Source organism: Alexandromys fortis, unplaced genomic scaffold (genome assembly GCF_014885135.2).
Source record: "Alexandromys fortis isolate MF-2015 unplaced genomic scaffold, M_Fortis_MF-2015_v1.1 scaffold_13, whole genome shotgun sequence".
In the NCBI taxonomy this organism is placed as follows: Eukaryota; Metazoa; Chordata; class Mammalia; order Rodentia; family Cricetidae; genus Alexandromys; species Alexandromys fortis.
Genome location: NW_026067908.1, coordinates 13,507,241 through 13,532,399, shown reverse-complemented (window position 1 = coordinate 13,532,399; position 25,159 = coordinate 13,507,241). Strand labels below are relative to the sequence as shown.

General features: G+C 39.5%; 1 protein-coding gene across 1 annotated transcript in view; it reads left to right on the top strand.

Annotated features, from left to right (window-relative positions):
• The window catches only part of Patj (PATJ crumbs cell polarity complex component), a 305,836-nt gene that overhangs the window by 43,285 nt on the left and 237,392 nt on the right, over window positions 1-25,159 (top strand). Inside the window, exons 12-15 of the mRNA XM_050136448.1 lie at window positions 2,269-2,409; window positions 5,562-5,650; window positions 8,662-8,718; window positions 21,792-21,926. Of these exons, the coding sequence (XP_049992405.1) occupies window positions 2,269-2,409; window positions 5,562-5,650; window positions 8,662-8,718; window positions 21,792-21,926 (422 nt within the window). The remainder of the gene's footprint in view (window positions 1-2,268; window positions 2,410-5,561; window positions 5,651-8,661; window positions 8,719-21,791; window positions 21,927-25,159) is intronic.

Below are 25,159 nucleotides of genomic sequence, written 5' to 3'. Positions count from 1 at the left end.
TACACATTTTATTTATGTATTTATGCTAAGTGTTCACTGAAGCTGTTTCCTTATCTTGGTTATTATAAATAAATAATGCCTCAATTAATGATTGGCATTTCTTATCCTACTACTATGTATGCATTTCTTTATGACATTAGTTGATTAATGATCTAAAAAAATACTATGTGAGTGGTTTTAAAGTCTCATGTTACAGTGATAGGAGTTTAATTGGTTGTATGTTTGAACTCTTTTGTTTTTAAAACATTTCAAGCAAGCCAAATGGTGGTGGTGCACACCTTTAATTCCAGCACTCAGTAGATAGAGGTAGGCAGATCTTTGTGAGTTCAAGGCCAGCCTAGTCTACAAGAGCTAGTTCCAGGACAGGTTCCAAATCTACAGAGAAACCCTGTCTCAAAAAAACAGAAACAAAAATTCAAAAACAAAAAAAAAAACTTCAAACATATCAAGCATATAGAAAAACAGAACAGAACGAACACCCAGTTACTTTCCACTTTGATCTGACCGTCACCATCTCCCCATATTCCTTCTAAACCACTTTTGAGTGAATGGTGTCAGCATCATGAAAATATGAATATTTTCATTAAGCAATCATGCTATTATCACAACAAGGAGAAGGACTACTAATATTAAATATCAGATACTATATATATATGATTTCTCAGTTTGTAGTGCCGGGGAGATTGCTTTGTGGATAAGAAGGTAAGAATGCTTGCTTTGTAAGATGAAGACCTGAATTCAAATGCTCAGAATCTATGCAAAAGCTGAGCATGGCTGCCCATTGCTCCTGTAAACCCAACACTGTGAGGGCCGGAGGCAGGAGGAGTGCTGGGGTTTGCTGACTGCCAGCCTAGCTCCAGGTTCAAAGAGAGATCCCATCTCAAAAAAATAAGGTGGAGAGTGACACAGACACTTAAAGGTCTCCTTAGGTCTCTGTGCATGCACGCCAGCATACACACATATGTGCACATCAAGAAAGAGCGACAGGCAACACATACACATTTCCCAGTTACCCTAAAATATCTTTTGTATTTTTTCTTCCTATATTTTCTTCCTGACTCCTCCCTTTTACAATCCTTCCTAAATCATGCATCCCTGTATGGCTTCTGAATATGGAAGTCCTCCCTCATCCCTGCTCTATGTTTTTTTTCTGAAGAGATTTGTTTACTAGACACTGAAATGCCACAACCTGAATTTTGATTATTTCTTTGTAGTCTTGTACTTTTAATAAAAATTCTTTTACAAAGAGCTGGAGCCATGGCTCAGTGGTTAAGAACATTTGCTGCTCTTAGAGGGCCCAGATTTTGTTTGCAGCACCCTCATGAAGGCTCATAAGCAACCGTTAATTCTGATTCCAAGGGATCTGACACCCTCTTCTGTCCTCTGCAGTGAGCAGGCCCCATACTTAATGTATTTATGTGACCCGAAGGCTAAACACTCGTATACATTTAAAATATATATTAATATTTTAAAAATTCGTTTAAAATGATGAGGAATTACTTTTAATAAAATGAAACCCTCCAGCCGAGTGGTGGTGGCGGAGGTAGGTGGGTCTCTGTGAGTTCAAGGCCAGCCTGGTCTACAAGACCTAGTTCTAGGACAGGCTCCAAAGCTACAGAGAAATTCTGTCCTGAAAAACAAAAAAGAAAAAAAAAAAAAAGAAAGAAAGAAAAATCCTCCAAATTGTCACTTGTGCTGTGTTTCTTTTGTTTAGAGATACTAAGTGACTTGCTGGTAACGTAGCTTAACTTTGTCTCATCTGAAGAAAAGGAGAGGAGCCATCTGCACCCATGGGAGTTCTCCCCCTCATGGTCTCTGAGGTTGCTGTTTTGGCTTTCCACATGTGTTTGATGGTTGGTCTAGCCTATTCACACATGTTGCTCAGTACCTGTCCACAACAGCAAGCACATACAGCCTTCTCATTGTTGTTGCTTTCCCTTCCTTCCTTCCTTCCTTCCTTCCTTCCTTCCTTCCTTCCTTCCTTCCTTCCTTCCTTCCTTCCTTCCTTAACTATATTGTAAGAAATCCATTCCACTTTTGTAATAGACTTAACCTTGCTTTTCACTTTCATTTTCTGTATTTCTTCATGCTTTAAATACTATCAAGCTATTTTTTAGAGTTAGTTACTTAGCAGAAAACTTTAGTATTATAGGAGTTACCTGCAGTGAGGTCCCGCAAAGGGTGAGTGGGAGTGAAATAAGCTCATTTGATTGTGCCGCCCTACTTCCCCGCAGGACTGGTGATTCAAGCCAGCAATTCTTATTTTAGGAACTGGTGCAGAACCGCCTAAAGTACCAGCCCTAACTGAATCCCTGGAAACAGAAACTAATGTGGGTATAGAAGCAGAGGAAATTGGAGAAAGACTGGATAATCTAAAAAACAACAACATACAAGCCTTAGAAAAACCAGGTAGGCCAAAAGCCTTTTCTTTGGAGTACTCAACTGTTTTGTTTATTAACCATTTCTTCTCGGTAGTTAATATGGTGTGGCATCTGCAGAAGCAGACTTAGACCTATGCAATAAAGGCAGTAGTATTACACCAAAGGCTTAGCAAAGCTACAAATATCCTAATAACAGGTAGGATTTAGAGGTCTGTATAAAAGCAGTCTATCTGATGGAAGCTCATGCTGTAGAGACATCTTAGAGATTTAAGGCGGGATATTTTTCTAGGGATATACCACTATGGTAGGATGCTAGCCTAGCATATATGAGGCCCTAGGTTAAATCTCTAGTACTACCGCAACGTCACACCCTCTACATTTTAATAAAATGGGATGTTTTCACTATAATCTTAACATAATCTTAACACGTTTGGCAATAGATCACCAAGTATATTTTTGTTTAATTGTATTTCAAATGCATATTTATTAGTATACAATAACTATGTAGCATTTTAATTATGTGTTCTTACTTATGTGTTACAATTGTATTACATCTAAATATTGTAGGTCTCTGCTTATATGTAGAAGTGTTTCCTCTTCATAAAAGTTAACATTGTTTTTTTTTGTAAGTTGCATCAAATGACAGTCTGCAGTATATTTATTTTAAAATTTTCGAATTGTTTCCAATTTTGACATGTCAGCTGTTATCGGGACTGTGTTCTGCAATCCTACTGAGTTACATAGCTCGGTTCCTTCTACAGGGATACTTAAGGAAAGCTTTGCCAGCTAAGGGAAACTCCTTACAATATTTAGCACCATCCATGTTCCAGAGAATCTGACTTTTGGCTTTTTTATATATGTATATATGTTAGGAAAGATAGCCCGAAGGAAAGTATTAGTAATACCTCACTCAAGATAAAGATTTAGAAGCTACCCTTTTGGATCCAACTAGAATACAATTGTTACTCTTTTGATTTAGTTGACCTCAGATGAATATCAAAGAACTAGGTGAAAATCGGATAAAATTGAAATTAGAAGTAGTTTTAGAAATGGTGTCTCATTGCTATTGTCATTATTTTGTTTGATTTTTGAGAATATTACTGTATAGCTCAGGCTAGCCTAGAACTTAACAGTGTTTCTGTCTCCACTTCCCTATCCTGTACCCATGCCTTTTTGTTGTTGTTCTTTTTAAAAAATATCTTTATTTTTTTATTTTGAGATAAGGTCTCACTATGTAGCCCTCGCAACCTGGAATTTGCTGTGCAGACCACAGGCTGGTTTCAACTTTACAGAGATCTGCCTGCTGCTGCCTTCCAAGTGTTGGGGTTAAAGGTTCACATTACCACATCCAGCATGTGCTCGGATTTTAAAAATAAATTTCACTATATTTTCATGCACGGGTATAATTTCAGTTTGCAAGTATGCCTGCCTCTCCTGGCTGCTGTGACCTTAGTCTCTGTCTCACGAAATGGTTACTCTCTTGTGCAGCATTTTTTGGTTGTTGTTGTTGCTGCTGCTGCAGGGAGATTAACCACCTTCCTCTGGCCATAGTCCTCTGAGCTGTGCTTTAAAATGCATAGCTGTCTGTACTTTCATTGTTTACCTGAAAGGTAAAAAACAGCCTCAAGGGATTAGAATCATCAGCATCTTCTTTTACTTGGGTGAACTTTATGTCTTCTGACTACCATGTTTGTACGCTTAGAATTCCCTCAATACATTGTAGATTTTGTTCAGATTCATTTAGCAGACATGAAACTGCACCTGGAAGACACTGAACAGGTAAATTGTTGAACCTTTTAAAGAACTTGGTAAAGGGGCTGGAAAGGTGGTCAGTGCATAAAGGTACTTGCAGTAAGCCCGAAAACCCCAGGTCGGTTCCTATAACCAGCGTAAGGTTGAAGGAGAAAGCCACCTCCACACAAGTTGTTCTCTGATGTCCACATCTGTGCTGTGGCTTGTAGATTCTTCCTCCTGCCCCCTACCCAACACTAGTAAATTAATGGAAAGAAAGAAAGAAAGAAAGAAAGAAAGAAAGAAAGAAAGAAAGAAAGAAAGAAAGAAAGAAAGCTGTAAGAATTCAGAATTTCTTAAGGAAATGTTCACAGGAGTGCATGCCACCAGAACGATTTTGATACTTGTTTTAATAGGATCTTTGATTAGCTGTCCCTAAATGTAATCTAGCATATCAGTTAATATAGTTATTTCCTGGATATTCTTTTGTAAATGGAGTAATTTAAGTCCTTTAGTGTTCATTAGTCTTAGTCTCTGATTCTGAAGTAAGTCTATTTAACTTAATGATTTGTAGTATGTAATTAAGCGTTCTGTGCAGCCAGAGAGCTGCTCTGGAGATGAAAAGAGCTGATGCTGCATGTTACATTTGACGGCAGGCAGATGGTTATGTCACTTGTGATAAGCGTTCTGTGACATGCAGAACTTAAAAAACGTGGAACCTTTTTATCCTCTGCTGTTAGTATGGATGTAAGTGCAATGATAGTTTTAGTACTTTGACTTTTATCTGTCAGGCATTCTTCAGACTGCTAGCTACTCTGAGAGTCTGGGGAAGATTATACAGAGGGTAGGCCTGGCACTTCAAATATGTCTGTCCTTATAAAATGATCTCACTTGTGTGATAATGGCACCATTAAATCGAGAGCATTAAAAAGGTACAAATATCCTAATAATTAAGCAGCAGCAAAAGACTGGTATAAAATTAACATTTCTATCTGATGAAATTCAGATTTTAGCCTTTTTGTCCATCCTGGCTTACAGAAGCCTGGCTGGGTTGTGTCACTCTGTCTTATTGATTACAGTGCTAGCTCTGTAGGCATTTACATTCCCAGTAGAGAGAGGGAATGGTACAACTCTGTGTAAGAGCTTCATAAAACTAAGCCAGATATGTAGGAAACTACATAGAAACTATACATTCACTTGTACTTCATCACTTCCTCTACCCTTTAAGATATTTCTGAACAAAAGTTCCTTCACAAGTCTGTCACAGGTGGCTTTACATTTTGTATTATTCTCATAAGTCACTTTGATCTATATTACCAGGTAGATTTAAATTAATACATTTTCCCTTTTACTCATTTCCTCTTTTCCTACTGAAGCTGGGCTGTTATTAAAGAATTTGTTAGTTAATATGTTTGGCTTACAGCAGCTTCACTGCTCTTTTTCTTATAGATGTATATCCAGAGAAAGGCCAAAGCGCTCCGGAAAATGAGCTGAAATCCAGATGGGAAAACCTACTGGGCCCAGATTATGAAGTAATGGTATGTTTCATTTCACGTTACACTCCTAGCACTATAATTCAAAATGACAGGAGAGAGTCAAAGAAGACACAGGCTGCTTCTATTGTTTTCTTCCTGTCTTTCTTTCCTATTAGGGCAATCAATCAATTTTTAAAGCGTTTTAAGCTATAAGAACAATTAAGGACTGTACACAGACTTCAGTTACAATTAACAGACACTCAGATCATATTGAAGACATTTAGGTCAACAATAGGCAGAAGAACATTAGGAGGGTGAAAGCTTGCCTTTAAATTTATAACTTGAATCAGCTGCTTAAAATGGCTGGCATCTTTATGATTGCTTTTATGATCTGTTCGTTTTATTGTACACTGAAAGGGCTGTGGATATTAGTCCTATGTTTCACAAAGAATCTTACAGTTTTATGAGAAAAATGAAAGAATGATTATGAAATGTATTTAGAAGAACAGGAAGTAATTTAGGTGAGGTATGAGTTTATGGTGCCAGCAGGCCATTAGGCTTCCCTTCGCCAGTTATTAGATTTGGCCAGTAAAGCATCGGCTACATTTCCCATGAGTCCACAGGAAAGCAGGAGCTGCTGGAAAACTCTCATTGGCGGCCATCAAACATGGCAATGAAATTTCTGTTGTATTTCAAATTTTCTGTTTTGAGACAAAGTCTTGTTATATAGCCCTGACACATCCTCATGTATATGGTCATTAATACTGGGTGGACACTTTGTGTTTTGGATGTCTGGCCACTGTCACCAGAGTTGCTTTAGTGTCTGTCATTAAGATTAGTCACATGATTGCTTTCTTATTCTTCCCAGGCCTGTGTGTTAGTTCTTGTAACTGTGGAGTCTCTACTTGATAGAGCTCTGTCACTAGACTGCTCTCTAGAAAGTCACACATCCTTGTGTGTGTTCAGGGAGTGTGTGGTTCACCAGTTGTATGATGGGATTTTTCATTTTCACTCTTTTGAAGCAGGGTCTCATATGGTCCAGGCTGCCCTCAAGCTCACTTCGTAGCCAAGGATGACCCGGGACTTGTGACCCTCCCGCTTCCACCTCCTCAGTTGTGGGGTTACAGACATGAGCTATCATGCCTGACTGAAACTCAGGGCTTTTGTGTGCGTGCTAGGCGAGCTTTACACTAACAGTCATACTGGGGAATAAAGCTCTGTGGTGGAGGGATGTGTGTTGTGTGTTAAAGTCTTATTCTCCATAGCTCAGATTTTTTTGCATCACATGGTGAAGTTGAGGCTGGAAACAGGAGAGATTTTAAGTTGGATCTTTACAGTGATTCCTCTAACGTTCTAGGCATACAAGGGGAGCCTGGTAAGGCATATGAGTGAATGGATGCGTACATTCCTCTTTCCTTATTGCACTTTCTTTCAGATCTACTCGTCTGGATTTTTGCTTGTTTTCTATGGAGGAGGAGATATTCATTTGAGAGTGGATCTGATGTAGTTCCAGCTAGCCTAAAACTGTAGAGGCTAACCTTGAATTGCTGGTCCTTTTCCACCATCTCCTGATTTATGTCTCCATGACTGACTTATGGAATATAAGACCTGAATTTGAAAGTTTAAAAAGGCAATGCTCTCAGTTTTGTCAAAAGAAAAAAAAAAATCACTCCCTGTCTCACTATGTAGCTCTGACTGTCCTAGAATTCACTATGTAGACCAGGCTGGCCTTGAACCCTCAGAGATCTCCCTGCCTCAGCCTCTTAAGTGCTGGGATTAAAGGTATGTGCCACTATGCCTGGCTAAGAATACATTTTTTTTTTATTTTTGTTTTTTTGAGACAGGGTTTACCTGTGTAGCCCTGACCTTGATCTCAGAGACCTACCTGCCTTTGCCTCCTGAGTGCCAGGATAAATTTTTTAATATGTACTGTAATTGTGCGTATGAGTGTGGCTGTGCATGTGGAGATTGGAGGACAGCTTTCAGGATCAGTTTTCTTCCACTTTTGCATTTGTCTTAAAGACCAAACTCGGGTCATTAGGCTTGCACAGAAAGAGGTTTACCTGCTGAGTCATTCTAAAAAATATTTATTTTCTGTGTAAGTGCCTGACTGAGTGTGTATGTGCACCACCTGTGTGCCTGTGCCCCCAGAGGCCAGAAGATGGGGTCAGATCCCTGGGAGCTAGTTCCAGATGGTTGTGAGCCACTGTGGGGATCTGGGAATCAAACCCAGGTCTTCTGGAAAAGCAGCCAGTGGTCTTAACTGCTGATTCGTTTCTCCAGCCCCTGCTGAGCCATCTTGATGGTCCAACAGTAAATTTTTTACAGATCTAATATAATGAGAATTTTATTAAAATTTGGAGGATCCTAGGATTTAAAGTTGACATAGTTAGACCTTCATATTTGACTCCATGTGTTGATTCCACTTTGTCACTGTAGTTTAAACACATTTTCATCAGAACTGAACAGGTACAAACTTTTATTTTCACATCATCATTCTTAAACAATATATTGTGACATTTTTGTCGCATTTTCTTTGTACTAGATATCAAAAGTAATTTAAAACTGATGTCAATATGTACACTTAGTATACCTTCATGAAAACTTGAGAAACCTCTTAATACCAAAAGTTGGATGTATGTGCTATTCAGATATTAGTTGAGTTTTATTGGTAGACATTGGTAGAAATAAATTTCTTGTGTGTGTGCTGTTCAGATATTGAGTTTTATTGGTAGACATTGGTAGAAATGAATTTCTTGCAAGAAGAAGTAGTTTACTGATAACCTGCACCTGTAAGATGTTAATAAAATACAGTCCATGCAGAGGAAGGACAGGAAGTCAAATTATATGTCATCTTTAGTTCAACTTCTAGATAATTTAGGATGAAAATATTAATGTAGAAAATGACAGAAAAGCAAATGTATTGGTATGTGCTATACTTATGGATATCAGAAATACTGGATAGAGATTTTCAGATGAGTTGTCAATGTGCCGAGTTTGCTGATATTTCAGAAAACAGGAGGAAATTAAATTATGCTCATACAGACATGGAAACATTTTTCTTATAAATGTAGGTAGCTACCTTGGACACACAGATTGCAGATGACGAGGAACTACAGAAGTATTCAAAGGTAAGCACTTGACTTTAAAATGCTGCTGTGCTTTATTGTTATGATGAGCTTTCTTTATGTTCTTGATGAAGAAACTAAGTGGCATGACCTAAAGTTCCCAGAATTTAGTCATAGATGTTTTCCAGAAGCAAGATAGGCTCTCAGTTAAAAGATAGAAGTGGTTAGATAAAGCTGGGGAGAATGGAATCAATATGCCATTTCCAGAAGCCAAAAACTCAGGTTTGACTCTGCCACAGTGATGAGAAGGTGACAGGTGAGTGTGTCGGGTCTTTGGGTATTGCAAGGAGACTTTTGGGAAAGGTTTTCTGTAATGGGGACAGGGTTAGGCTTTGAAAAGCATGATTGGCTGTCCAAGGACAGAAAACATGGTTGACCTTCTGGGTTTGTTATTCTTAAACTATTTGAGTTCATCTTTATTGCTGTTGAGAACATGCAGTCATGTAACTAGGACAGATTTTTTTCCCAACCCTTGCACTGTCTTTTCTTACAGGTTAATTTATAGTTTCTATTCTAGATAACCAGAACCTAAGGCAAGCAATATGTATACAAGCCTTCTGAGTGGTTTTCTCAGTAAATAATAAAAAGGAAAGATTTTATTGCTCAGAGAGTTTCAGAAACACTATTATACTCCTACATGAACCCAGAGTCTGAGCTCAACTTAGACCCTTCATTTAGATGCAGTGTACAAAATGAGTTCTTTGTGGGCGAAAGAACAAGGTCATTGTTTAAGAAAACTTGCTGCTGTTTAAGAACACCTGAGTTCTATTCCCAGCACCCATGTCAGGTGCTTGTAACTGCAGCTCTAGAGGACCTGAAGCCTTCCTGTGTCTTCTGTGGGTACCCACAGATACATGTTTCTGACATGCACACACATGAAAGAATCTTTAGGAAAAATGAGTTTCATGTGGATTTCTTAAGCTAAATATCGGTTCCTATAGTTTTACTGTTTGCTCCTTTGCATGTGTGATACTTTGCTTCCATAATTGTGTGCCATATGTGCTGTTGTTTTAGATTTTTCTGGTTTTGTGTGTGTGTGTGTGTGTGTGTGTGTGTTTGTGTGTGTGTGTTTGTGTGTGCATGCACACACAAGATCAGAGGATGACTTTCCAGATCTGGTTCTCTCCTGCCACCTTGTGGGAACTGAGGATTGAACTCATGTCAACAGGCCTGTGAGCAAGTGCTTTTCGCTGAGCTGTCTTGCTGGCCATTGCTTGGGGTCGGATTCTCAAGGTTGATAGTGGAGAATATTTCTTTCTTTCTTAAGTCAGCTACATTTTAAGTCACTTCCTCATGGAGGCCATGTTGACTAGTTGACCAAGCTCTCCTCAGATCCACAGTGAAATCAACATTGCTCTTTATAGGTATTTGTAAATTATTTACAGTCTCATCTTTCTGACAGCAGTTGTTGATTAATAAATTCATCTAAATAATCTGGGGAGATATTCCATTCAGAAGGGGAGTAAAAAATGTAATAACTCATCTAAATTCAATAATTACTTTCGAGAATTTTTCTTATTAGCTTTAAACTTTCTTTGCTATGTAGTTGAAAAGCTTTGGAGAGACCCCTTTGGCTTTAAAACATGCCTTAGACCAGGCTCAGTTCATCACACAGCTTTCCTTTGTTGTCTGTTCCCATGATGAACAGCATTAGGCCAGTATCATACTTCCTAACAAGCCAAAGGGGGCACAAAGCATGCTTTGTGTACATTTTAAAGAATCTGATTCTGCAGGCAGATGGTGTTCTCATGTCCTCATCCCCTAGTTCCCTGCTACCAACCTAATTCTACCACCTTTCCTGCTCAGCGTCTGTGCCTTGTAGAGTTGTATCCAGTGACTGGTAAAAAAGATAAAAAGACTTTGAGAACCATTTTCTAAAATGCTACCAATGCATTCAGCTCTTCATTTATCAGATGTTGATATCTCCTCTGCCATATGCTATGAATACACTGGGGTTCTAGAAGAGAACAAATCAGAAAGTGATCCTTTATATTGCTGTATTAGTGGAAGAAACAACAACAAAAGTTTAGTCATTTACTAAAGATAACATGTGACCTGAGACTATTAGGCAGGGAAACTAGGTACGGAGCCCAGAAGAAAAAATCCAGGAGAAAAAACGACTAGCAGCTTTAGGTTAGCAACTTTAGACAAGATGGTACCATTTAAGAGCCCTCACCCTCACACCTCCAATTGTCCTTGCTGTGACTAGTTCCTGCCATGTTACCAGGGCTGTGTGGAATTCTGTGTTTTCCTGCTTCTGCTTCCTAAGTAGCTCAGATTTGATGCACACACATTCAGGGCTTAGAAGATGGGCATTTTAGGGGATAATTTAGGACATGAACTAACCAACCTAATTTTCCTTGCAACATAATATGATCACTGAGATATGTGGTGCTAGGGGTGAAATGTAAATAAATTTAAGATATGCCTTCATTAGTACAGCTCAGTGGTAATTGATGGTTTTCTTTCTTAGGTGCATGCATCTAGAACTTTTAGACTACAACCTTTCAAAAGCTCTTTCCCTTATATGCTGTTTTTAAATAATTAATTTAATTATTAATTTGAGATTTTTTTTTTTGCAGTAACATTTTTCCCCCCATAGTGGAAGACAAGGGGCAGGCCAGATTATATCAGTCTCTTTAAATTTCTCTGTTCTTTGTGTATGTTTGTGTATTTGCAGCCAGTATGCCCAGCCCATTTCTTGTTTAATATATATAATATAAAAGATGTGTACTTTTCCATCTAACATTTTCATTTGTTTATATATGCTGATTTTTAAATTAAGGTCTCATCAAGTTAGTGGCTTATGACCTAAGCACTATAACTTTTAAGATTTTTTTTTGGTGTGTGCACACATGCATGTGTGCACATGTGTATGTATGTACTAAGTGTCCAATGCTTGTGGAAGCAAGAAGAGGCATTGAATTCTTGCAGGGGGAGTTTCAGGTAGTTATGAACCTCCTATTGTGGGTTCTGAGAACTGAACTTAGATCCTGTGGAAGAGCACCAAGTGCTCCTAACCAGTGAGCCATCATGCCAACACCCACCATAGCTTTTTAAAAATGCACTTATAAGCAAGGTGTTGTTGTCTTTAATCCCAGCATTCAAGAGGCAGAGGCAGGTGATCTCTGAGTTTGAGGCCAGGCTGGTCTACAGAGCAGTTTCAGGACAGCCAGGGTTACTTAGAGAAACTGTGTTTCAAAAAGCAAAACAAAACGAAATCTACTTATAATTGGATATTTAAATTATAAGTCAGTACCTCTTCAATTTTCTCTTTGCAGTATGTAAAGAAAAGTATAGTGAGCCAGTCAAAACCTATTCTACAGGTGAGCTTATAGGAGGCTGTATAAGTTGAATAGCAGTTATGCAGCTAGATAATAGCAGCGGCAGGCTGCAATTTGTTGTACAGTCATTCATTCCTGAAGTATCTATAGAAGCATCCCCACTGTTTGCTGGAATCTGTGTTGTCTTTTGTGGAGGAAATGAATAGGTTTCTCTATTGAGATATCTCTTTCCTTGCACTCCCAGGCTTTGTTGATTCCCCATGGGAGGCCTTACCTTTCTGAGGAGTGGATGGTGGTGGGCTGGGGGGAGGTGGGGAAAGGAGGATGAAGGGAGGGAGGGGAAACTGTGATTGGTATGTAAAATGATTAAAAATAATATTTAAAAAGAAATGAATAGGTCTCTGATCCCATGGAACTCCAAATCTGGGCTTGGACAGGGCACTGGAGTGGACAGGCAGAAGACCATTGATAGTGCTTTGTGAATCTGGAGAACGGCTGCAAATGAAGAAATAGTGTGAGCAGAACTGGCAATACCACTTTGTTGTTTTATTATTAATATTGTTTCAAAGATTTAACTTACTGGTTTTTATTTTTTTTAATATTTATTTATTATGCATACAATATTCTGTCTGTGTGTACATCTGCAGGCCAGAAGAGGGCACCAGACCTCATTACAGATGGTTGTGAGCTACCATGTGGTTGCCGGGAATTGAACTCAGGACCTCTGGAAGAGCAGGCAATGCTCTTAACCACTGAGCCATCTCTCCAGCACAACTTACTGTTTTTTAAAGGGGACATGAAGGATGAGCAAAGTAGGAAGACAATATAGTGCCCTATGTTTGAAAATACCTTAATGAACTGGGGAGGATGGCACAGCTCTGGGAGACTGAGGCAGAAGATTACCTCGTGTCCCAGGCCAAGCTGGGATACACAGGGAGACCCAAGAAGAAAAGATGAAAGAAAGTCAGTACTGTAATGAAACTCGTTGCTCTGTATACTCAGTTAAATAAACAAGGAAAATGACCCATTCATCAGGAATCAGAACAGCTCAAGTTGCCGAATGCATTGCCTAGCACAGGGAAGCTTGTGGGAGCCTTCTTAGAGCTGCCACCTGCACTTTCCAATTGCTGCTGCCACTCTGCTTTTTGTATTCTGATAAAACTTTTACTTTTAAGCTGTAAAAAAAAGTTTAATTTCTTCCATGGAACATATGTCCTAAGACTCAGAATAGACAGCAGGGTTAGGGAAATTGAAATAATATGTATAGTTTTCCAACGTCACCCATAGTGATATTTCATTTGTATTTTAATAAATAAAGCTTGCCCGAAGTTCAGAAAGTAGAACAGCCACCCTGGTCAACCTTACAGATCAGACAGTGGTGACACACACCTTTAATCTCAGATCCACACTATTGGGAACTCACCAAGGCCAGCTGGCCTGGGTCTGAAAAAGTCCGGGATAAAATTGGTCTCGCTGAACATAGCGGACAATGAGGACTACTGAGACCTCAAGAACAATGGCAATGGGTTTTTGATCCTACTGCACGTATTGGCTTTGTGGGAGCCTAGGCAGTTTGGATGCTCACCTTACTAGACCTGGATGGAGGTGGGTGGTCCTTGGACTTCCCACAGGGCAGGGAACCCTGATTGCTCTTTGGGCTGACGAGGGAGGGGGACTTGGTTGGGGGGGGGGGGGGAAGGGGGGGGGGCGGGGGGGAAAAACAGAAATCTTTTAAAAAAAAGATTAAAAAAAAAAAAAGGAAACCAGGTGGTAGTGGTGCATGCCTTTGATCCCAGCACTAGAGAGGAATATAAGACGGGAAGAGACAGCTCTGACACACAGTTTCTTTCTGAGATTCCTGGAGGCAGGATCACCATTTCAGACTGAGGTAGAGGTAAGAGCCAGTGGCTGGCTGTTTTGCTTTTTTGACCTTCAGGTTGAACCCCAGTTTCTGTCTCTGGGATTTTATTAATCATGCTATAGTCATCTTGTTCATCTTTCTTTGTTTTCTTACAAGACTAATTTGTTCTTTCTACTTTCCAAGTTATATTCTATTTTCAATTGATATGTAATATCTTTATTTCTGGGGTGTATATGTGTACAGTGTATAATGCTCAAAGCAAAGTAATGATTAAATTAAAATAGTTGACATTTTCATTTTCTTAAATATTTTGTGACCCTCCATTAGGAGGGTCAGGTTTCAAGGCTGTAAGCAAGTGTTGCCAGCCTATGGCTTTCTGTAGGTGGTTGTCTCCCAATTGCCATCCTTGGAGATTCAAGAGCTTTAGGTGTGACAGCTAGTGATAATAGATACGGTTTTCCTGTGAGGTAGAAGCTCTTTGCAGTGGCTTGAACATTAGCTCCTCTGCTTCTAGGAAGCTGTAAATCATGACCCCAGTGCGGTTTTCCCGCATCTGAGAATCCTGCCCTTTTAGCAATGGCTTTCTTGGCAAGTGTTTACTATTAAGATGATCACAGTACTGTAAGGAAAAACATTAGCCTCATCTTAGAACTTTCTGCTGGCTGTCCAGTGTCATATGAATGAGCACCAATAATGCCTTGAATATAAAAAATAAAAAGAGCAGGCCCGTTTCTCCAGCTTGAACAAATTGAAAGATTCTCTTTATTCTCTCTTGAATATATTTCCTAAGTCAGCGAGCCTGAACTTGTGGTTTTCCTCTCCCTCTGTAATGAGCAAACACATTTATTTATTTATTTATTTATTTATTTATTTATTTATTTATTTATTTATTAAAGACTTCTGCCTCCTCACCGCCTCCCATTTCCCTTTCCCTCCCCCAATAAAGTCCCCCTCCCTCGTCAGCCCAAAGAGCAATCAGGGTTCCCTGCCCTGTGGGAAGTCCTAGGACCACCCACCTCCATCCAGGTCTAGTAAGGTGAGCATCCAAACTGCTTAGGCTCCCACAAAGCCAGTACGTGCAGTAGGATCAAAAACCCATTGCCATTGTTCTTGAGTTCTCAGTAGTCCTCATTGTCCGCTATGTTCAGTGAGTCCGGTTTTATCCCGTGCTTTTTCAGACCCAGGCCAGCTGGCCTTGGTGAGTTCCCAATAGAACATCCCCATTGTCTCAGTGTGTGGATGCACCCCTCGCGGTTCTGAGTTCCTTGCTCATGCTCTCTCTCCTTCTGCTCCTGACTTGGACCTTGAGATTTCAGTCCAGTGCTCCAATGTGGGTCTCTGTCTCTGTCTCCTTTCATCGCCTGATAAAGGTTAATATTCAGGAGGATGCCTATATGTTTTTCTTTGGGTTCACCTTCTTATTTAGCTTCTCTAGGATCACGAATTATAGGCTCAATGTCCTTTATTTATGGCTAGAAACCAAATATGAGTGAGAACATCCCATGTTCCTCTTTTTGGGTCTGGCTTACCTCACTCAGGATAGTGTTTTCTATTTCCATCCATTTGCATGCAAAATTCAAGAAGCCATTGTTTTTTACTGCTGAGTAGTACTCTAATGTGTATATATTCCATACTTTCTTCATCCATTCTCCCATTGAAGGGCATCTAGGTTGTTTCCAGGTTCTGGCTATTACAAACAATGCTGCTATGAACATAGTTGAGCATATACTTTTGTTGTATGATAGGGCATCTCTTAGGTATATTCCCAAGAGTGGTATTGCTGGGTCCAGGGGTAGGTTGATCCCGAATTTCCTGAAAAACCGCCACACTGCTTTCCAAAGTGGTTGCACAAGTTTGCATTTGCACCAGCAATGGATGAGTGTACCCCTTTCTCCACAACCTCTCCAGCAAAGGCTATCATTGGTGGTTTTGATTTAAGCCATTCTGACAGGTGTAAGATGGTATCTTAAAGTTGTCTTGATTTGCATTTCCCTGATCGCTAAGGAAATTGAGCATGACCTTAAGTGTCTTTTGGCCATTTGAACTTCTTTTATTGAGAATTCTCTGTTCAGCTCAGTGCCCCATTTTATAATTGGGTTGATTAGCCTTTTACGGTCTAGTTTCTTGAGTTCTTTATATATTTTGGAGATCAAACCTTTGTCAGTTGCGGGGTTGGTGAAGATCTTCTCCCAGTCAGTGGGTTGCCTTTTTGTCTTAGTGACAGTGTCCTTTGCTTTACAGAAGCTTCTCAGTCTCAGGAGGTCCCATTTATTCAATGATGCTCTTAATGTCTGTGCTGCTGGGGTTATATGTAGGAAGTGGTCTCCTGTGGAGTATACACATTTTTAAGGTGGTGGATGTTCTAGGATCTTTAGGGGCTACAGCAGTACCATTGTGCGGTCACCATGGTCATGTCTCTGCTTTAAAAGATGTTTTTCCTCCTGGTCTACAGTGTGATTTTCTCATTTTTCATATGGGGAAATTGAGCATCTGATAGGCAAAGTATCTTCCCAAAGTTCATAAGCACATACCTGCAATATCCTCTCTTGGAGACAGCGGAAGAAGAATTAGGAGTTAGGTCATCCTAGGCTGCAAAGGTAGAACCTTGTCTCAGAAAATAAAGTAAAATAAAATAAAATCCTGACAAAACAAAACAGGTAATGGTCTAGCTCTGTTGGTCAGCTGTTTGCCTAACCTTCATGAAGCCGTGGATTCTGTTCCTAGCACCACATGAACAGGCTATGGTGGTGCCTGCCTATAGTTCCAGCACATAGGAGGTAGAGGCAAGAGTTAGAGACAAGCCTTTCTTAAAAACTAAACAACACAACTGCCACCAAGAACCTCTAAAAACTGTCTGTAACTAGTGAGTGGGAGAATTAGTAAGCAAGCCATGGGTTATCATATTCTAAGTCTATAAAGTTTCCTTCCTTCCTTCCTTCCTTCCTTCCTTCCTTCCTTCCTTCCTTCCTTCCTTCCTTCCTTCCTTCCTTCCTTCCTTTCTTTCTTTCTTTCTTTCTTTCTTTCTTTCTTTCTTTCTTTCTCGAGACAGGGTTTCTCTGTAATTTTGATTCCTGTTCTAGAATTAGCTCTTGTAGACCAGGCTGACCTCCAACTCACAGAGCTTCTGCCTCTGGCTACCAAGTGCTGGGATTAAAGGCATGCACCACCACCACCCAGCATCATTTTTAAAAAATAACATTTTTATTAATTCTTTGGAAATTTCATATAATGAATACATTTTAATCATTTTCACCCCTCTCCAATTCCTTTTAGAGCCACCCCAATGTATGTAGCTAAGATTGGTCTCAAACTCTTTGTGTTCCAGGCAGCCCCCAAATTTATGATCCTCCTGTTTCTGCCTTCCAAGTCTTGAGATTATAGAGAAGATAATTTTTTAAAGTTTTTCAAAATTTCCAAAAATTTAAACTTAATTTTATTTTGTGCATGAGGGTTTTGCCTGCATGTATGTCTGTACATCATATGCCTGTAGTCCCCATGGAGGTCATAAGAGGGCATCGGATTCCCAGGAACAAGAGTTACAGACAGCTGTTAGCCATCATGTGGGTTCTGGGAACCAAATCTGAATTCTCTGTAAGAACAGCCCGGTTCTTAATTATTGAGCATTCCTGTCACCCCTCCTAGAAGGGATTTCAGTCTCATCTTTTTTGTGTTGTGTTGAGAATGACTCTGGATGTATTGTTAAAATGCCTAATGCATGCTGAAGGAAGGAGGTGGTAGTTCCTTATGACAGATGGAAAATGCTTATTGGGAGATTGCCATTTGTAATGTATTTTGAAGAGTGGATTTGGAAGAAATAAACTGAATAATCTAAGCAGAAGATATTTTGTGATCAAAGGTAGGAGAGATTCAAGTACAGTGTTAGGTCAGTGATTAAAACTCAGACAGGCGGGACAGGCAGGTAGCCCAGGTGACATCTACAGTAGCAGATCGCATACTTGTATGAGTAAGTTGAAAAGAGTTGTTAATATTTTTAACATAGTATATATTTCTGAATATTCAAAATTAAGATTTTAGAAGGGAAGAGATAAGCAAATACTGAATAGGAGCTGTTCTAGTGGATTGGTTGATTGCTTGCATGACTTCTAAGGGAAAGAAGTTCATATTCCTTCTTGAAGACATGCAGCCTTCATCTTGGGATGTTTGTTTCTTTTTTATACTAAATTTAGTAACTTCTTACTTTTGAGCATCAATGAGTATTTAATACTTTCATTTAGTGTGTGTATGCATATGATGAGAACCAACCCTGGTCTTCCTTCTGTTCTTTTCTGTTTTATTTTGAGTTCAGTGTTCTCTGGAAATATCTACCCCCACCCCATTGACACCTCCTTGGAGCAGTCTTTTTCAGAATTCTTTCTCCAGTGGAGAAAGACCATTTTGAAGTCTTGTTTTAGGATCCTAAAAGTCAAGCTTTTACTAAATGCATGTGCCATAGTTTACTTCGTGACAGGCTTCTCTACTTTGGACTGAATCTCATTTTTCTTAATCATTTTAGCTTTGACAGTAAACCTTTGGTCACACCTTCCTCAGATACATTTCCTTATTCATACCCTTTACCTGTCAGGGCAGAATCAAGAGAACTCCACTGCTCATTAGCTTTGTCACTTTCAGTAGGACCTGGGAAATGCATATTGAACAAGCATCAGAAAGCATGGTAAGGAATGTGTCTGCACACAGTCAATCATCTGCTGCACCCACTCCTTGTCATCTTAGCATTTTCTGCTCTGCCTACGAACTCACTGTACGGAAGGGATGGACAACTAAAAGACAGATGAAAGGGTTGATTTGTTTGACGGCTAAATTCAGATGGGACAGGTAATTAAACAGTTATGCTCCTGCAGAGAAGACTGCAGCAGTGGAACATGACATCCTAGAAACCCAGCTGCACTCCATTTAGATTCAGAACTAATAGTAGATAGATTTTCCCCAGATTGACAGATTTTGTAAACATCATTTCTGGTTCATCATGATTGAAGATGAAGCATGTATTTTGTTTGCAGATTAAGTTTTCTAGAGAGCTTATGGAGTGTACAGATATCTGAAAAAATAGCATAAAAGGGAGCCAGGGATGCCATGAATGAGTCTGTTCTGATCTACTCCTTTCTTGTCTTCAGTGTCCCATGGAGGTGGGGGATGGAATCCACTAGTTGAATAGATCAGTACGTGGAGGGGGCTGGAAGGAATGTCAGCAATACTTCCCTTATTTTATCTTTTTTATTCTTTTACCTTTGATGGGGTATGTAGTATAGGTCTCTGTTGTATGGATAACATTTTTTTAATATATAGTCAAATTTGGGTAGTTATTTCCATATAGAAATAATCACATCATCTACTCATTTGCTTAGATAGAAGATTTAACAGTTACCCTTTCTACAAGAGCCCCCAACAGACTGTTCATAGAGTTAGCTCATTTTATCTTTCAACTGTCACCTCATAGGCCTCTTTCTCTCCTTGCCTACCTGGCCAGATTTGCGAACCGACCTCCAACTCTTGTGTTCCTATATTGAGACCCAGAGTGTCTCCCTGCAGTACTTGCTGGAATTAGTACACACTTGCTTACCACTAGCAGTCATACTTGGTTTCATTCTTTGCATTCTTTACTGGGTAGGCTTGTTTGAATCATGCTACCTGTTGGCTGGTTGGTCGTTCACTCTGACATTGGTGATATTATTTCTGAAGGCCAAGGCTGTTCCCTTTCATCCACCTTGCTTTTCTTGTTGCACAATACCTGACATGCAGTATACAGCCTAGAAGTATAACCTAGATCTATGGTAGATTGGTGATGTAACAGTTTCTAGCCCCCAGAAAGAGAATGAGGACACCCTAGTTTGCAACATTTACTGATATCTGTGGCATACATACTCTATCCTGGCCAGCTCTCAGCTGCCAAATGGCATCACTGAATTGGAAAGCTGCTCACAAGAATCACTTTATTGTCACACAGGCTCCTCTGCAGGGCAAGGACCCGTTCCAGCTGTGCTTAGCAACTAAACAAACCAGCTATTTCATCTGCTACTTTGCATCAATTGTCCACCTGATTGGTATTCTCTGAGGTGTTGAAATATTTATATCTTTCAGATATACATCACCTTGGGGAAATAAAATAATAAAATATAATAAATAATTAGAAAGTTATGACTTTGAGTACTTATTACATTTATTTTTAATATGATTTAATTGCAACTTTATACAACATAATTTGAAGGCCATATTTGACAGCTGGCTTTCAGAATTTCTGGAAATTGAATAATCTGCTTTCATAATCTTATGCAAGATAGTTCCAGCACCCCACGGGAGATGGTCTCTGAGAAACACAACTCTGTTTCATGATATATGGCTCACAATGGAAAGGAAGGCGGTGCCCGTAGATTGGTTGGGAAACATTTTACAGAAACATTTATCTGAGAGTCTTGGCTTCACCTCTGCTGAATGAACTATGGAAGCAACCTAGCTCCTACCTTCGTAGAAGTGATTTGATAGTGACTACACAAGAGAGTGGTGTGGCAGCCATGAGAAACCACAGGACGGAGAGTAGTAGTAAGAAACAATCCAGCTCTTCATGTAGGGTGCTAGAAGAGAGATTGGTGGTTAAGAGTAACTCTTTTTTTGGAAAGCTAGTCTGGGGACTATAAGTCTAGTCCCTTGTGCCTATTGTGAACTATTAGTCAGCTGAACTGCGTGCCACTTCCCATCTATCCGCATGGCTGTCATTTGATGAAAGTGAGCCCCAGGTGGAGGCTGAAGCAAGTCCTATGCAACTCTGGGTGCTTAGAACAGATAAGTAAAGGGAGGCAGCGATTGAGGGATGAAGGGACAACAGGGAAACTCAGGATGCATTGCTGCCTGTAGAGGATTATCTCCTTATGTAGAATAATTAGAGGTGGCCCTGCTGTGTAGATAAGCAGACTGTTGATCAAGAAAATGTAAAACATAGCATAGTGTTTACCACCTTTGAATTTAGGCAGCTATGGTGAATGTCCCAGAGTTTTATAGACAACCAAGGTGAATGCAGCTAAGATACTCGTCTTCCTGACACTGAGTCTTTCAACAATGACTCATGCTATAGCCCACAAGAGCCCTTCAAATTGAATAGAAGCAATCCCAGAGTAGAAATGATTGTCTTCCCCAAAATCAGTAATGTTCACATAGCATCCAATGAATCATCTTCAGTTCCTGACACTGTTCTGGGCAATCAAGAAAATAGGATTGTTTGTGGGTGTGCTGGTACCCACCTGTAGCACTTGAGAGGTAAAGACCAGAGGATTGTGAATTGAAGCCATCCTGTGTTAACATGGGACCCTATGTTAAAACAAAACAAACAAACAAGAACTGGAGCTACAGCTCAGTTGTAAAGTTCTTGCCTACCATTTCCAAAGCTCTGAGTTTGATCCCTGCCTCAGGAAACAGAGAGAAAGAAGAGAATTATAAACAGTGTGCTTGTGCTAAGATCGAGATGTGTTCAGTATAGTCCTGACCTCACTTGGATGGATGTTCATTAACGGGATTCTTGGAGGTTTCATTATTTTGGTAGTAAAGTGTAAGTGGAGGTTAATTAGCAAATGAAGGGGAGTTGTGATGTCTTGGGGTGGGGAACACTATAGAACAGTGACACACAGCATGTATACTGGGGACTCTAGGAAGTGTGGGGAACCTGGAACTAGGACTTGAAGGCAGGCTCTTTTGTTTGCTTTTTGTCTCCATTCTCAGAAATTGGAGGGAAGTGCTGGAGAATAGGAAAAGCAATGGTTTTGTAACTTCACTTTCTATTTTTTTCCCCTGTTTTGTCATTTAGAATTTTAGTTATTGGTTCTAAGAGGTGGGGTTTCAATGTCTAAATGACACCTAACTGGGGGTTGATTAATAGCTGTCCTGTCCCTGTTGTGTTTGATGTCATTGCTCTGTGCTTCCTGCAGCTGCTGCCTATCCACACTCTGAGACTTGGTGTGGAAGTGGATTCCTTTGATGGACACCATTATATCTCTTCAGTTGTTCCTGGTGGTCCAGTGGATTCCCTGAATCTCCTACAGCCGGAAGATGAGCTTCTTGAGGTAAAAATGAAGAAGAAAAATGCATGGCAATAATTTTAAGTTCTAGGAAAACCAATTGACAATGCCACCAATGCCAATGTAATGGGAGCCATTTATAATGAGAAATGCCAACAGCTTACTAGTTAATACACAAAGTATATACCACATTTTAAATGTACTTTTCTCTAGTTGTTAAGGCCTTTGAGCATCATTTTAAATGTTTGTTTAAATGATTGTCATAAAAGTTTGATATATGTATATGAGTGTTACCTGCATGTATTTATGTGCACTATGTACGTGCCTAAGGCTTTTGAATGTCAGAATAGGGCTTTGAGTGCTGGGGTCCTCTACAAAATCAATGGATACTCTTAAATGTCTTGCCACCTTTCCAACCCCATGGTCTCTGATTCTTGTTGGCAACATGTAGTATATTTATTTTCAGGTCTGTTGGTTATTTCTGTAAGGATTATTAGGGTTGAACAACTTCAGGCTTGCATGTAGCTTTAAGATTATTCCCTTGGGATTTCCCTCTTTGTAATGCTGACTCCCATGGATATTTTAGGCTACCAATTGTCTTGTCAGCCTAAAGTAGATTTAGGACAGAATTCTTTGGCACACATGTATTTTTGTCACTTATTAAATAAAAATGGATGCTGTTTTGCATACTGAGATGGACATGCTTGCTGGCTTCAGATAACGAACAAGATTTCATATAAATCTTGGCTGACTCTGGTATGGCAGGAGCAGAGCATCTTCAGTGTTTTACAGATCTGATCAACATTTGGATTTTATAATTGTCAATACTGAGTATGTTGTTTTGCCTAAATACATAGAAAAATGGCAGATTTTTAGGACTATTTCAGAATTTAAAAATTCTGTCTTTATCCCAAGCCAAAATTCATTTAACAATTTTTTAATGCTCAAGTCAACAGCCCAAACAGTAATTTAAAAATCAAATGTTTTAATGTAATATGATGTCAACATGTACTAATTTGACATTTACAGGCTGAGGAATGATGGCAGGAAAATAATTAAACCATTATATTTTAGCCCTGTGTATCTCCAATCCCCATTTTAGGTGGCATGGGGAATGAAATTGGGACCTCTAATATGTTAGGCCAGTGTTCAGCCCACTGAGCTATATCCACAGCTAAAACTTTACATTTCTTCTTCTTTTTTTAAACAAAAAGTGAGTTATTACTCACAGTCCTTACACACCCCAGTCAAACAGGGAGGGCATAAGACTTCCATGATACGAAGAACAAGCAAGCATAATTATATTTTTACATTCAATACACCTGGTAATCATGCCCTAAGTCAAAATATCCTATTGACTGGTCTTTGAAGAGTAAGGCATCCAGTAGTCACACCCTTGGTCAAACGTCTTGTTGCTCATCCTTGAAGAGCAAGAATAGGTCTGAACTGTCTGACCTTTAGTCAAGATGGAGCACATTCAAAACTGTCAGCTTCTATATGCCTGGCTTAAATGAAGAGATATTTTTGACGTGCATGTCAACAAGTGTATGTGTATTTGCTATTTTCCCTCTTTGTTAACAGTTATCTGACAAGCAACTTGATGTACGATGCTTTTCAGCTCCCATTTCTTTTAATTGATTTTTATTGAGCTCTGCATTTTTCTCTGCTCCACTCCCTGCCTCTCCCCTCCCCTTTAGCCCCCTCCAAGGTCCCCATGCTCCCAATTTACTTAGGAGATCTGGTCTTTTTATACTTTCTACTTCCTATGTAGATTAGATCTATGTAAGTCTCTCTTAGTGTTTGCATTGTTGTCTAAGTACTCTGGGATTGTGGTTTGTAGACTGGTTTTCTTTGCTTTATGTTTAAAAACCACCTATGAGTGAGTACATGTGATAATTGTCTTTCTGTGTCTGGGTTACCTCACTCAAAATAATGTTTTCTAGCTCCATCCATTTTCCTGCAAAATTCAAGCTGCTGTGTAGTACTCCATTTTGTAAATGTACTACATTTTTTTTTTATCCATTCTTTGGTCAAGGGGCATTTAGGTTGTTTCCATGTTCTGACTATGACAAGCAAAGCTGCTATGAACATAGTTGACCACATGTCCTTGTGGCATGATTGAGTATCCTTTGGATATATACCCAAAAGTGGTATTACTAGGTCTTGAGGAAGGTTGTTTCCTAATTTTCTGAGAAATCGCTACACTGACATCCAAAGGGGTTGTACCAGCTTGCATTCCTACCAACAGTGCAGAAGTGTTCCCTTTTCCCCACAACCTCTCCAGCATAAGCTGTCATCAGTGTTTCTGATCTTACAGGTGTAAGATGGAGTCTCAAAGAGTTGTTTTGATTTGCATTTCTCTGATGACTAAGGATGTTGAGCATTTCCTTAAGTGTCTTTCAGCCATTTTAGATTCCTCTGTTGAGAGTTCTCAGTTTAGGTCTGTACTCCATTTTTTTTTTTTTTTTACTTATTGGATTATGTGTTCTTTTGGTGTCCGATTTCTTGAGTTCTTTATATATTTTGGAGATCAGACCTCTGTCTGATGTGGGGTTAGTGAAGATCTTTTCCCATCCTGTAGGCTGCCGTTTTGTCTTGTTAACTGTATCCTTTGCTTTACAGAAGCATTTCAGTTTCAGGAGGTCCCATTTATTAATTGTTTCTCTCAATGTCTGTGCTGCTGGGGTTATGTTTAGGAAGTGGTTCCCTGTGCCAATGTGTTCAAGTGTATTTCCCAAAAACTTTACATTTCTATAATTAAAAACAGTGTGATTAATAATAGCACAATTTCCATTCGGAGCCACTGTTCTAAGCGATATTTGTTAGGATTGTGTTATGGTGGCATGCATAGTCCATTGCATGTTGTATGTTCACAGCCAAGGCCACAGTGAGCTCCTGTGATGGGCAAGTACTGCCGGGGGGGGGGGGAGCTTCGATTCATTATAGGTTCAATTTTTAAATTAATTTGTGCTTATTGTGCATTCTGAAACTCTTTACTATTGATATAGGAATACATTAATTACACATATAGGGTTGGATCTACAGTTTAAAAATCTGGCGTCTTCTTGAGAGATTTAAGTAGTAGTTAATGGTAGATCTACCACTAACATAGCACACAAACCTAACATTTCTTAGAAATAAGAGAAAGTGACACTGACTTTCCCAGCTTCCTAATGAACTAGTGACCGAATAATACCTTTGCTTGTGTTTCCTCTCATTTCACTGACTGTTCACTCCATCACTCTACTTCCTGTGTCCCTCAAAGAGATAACGAGAAT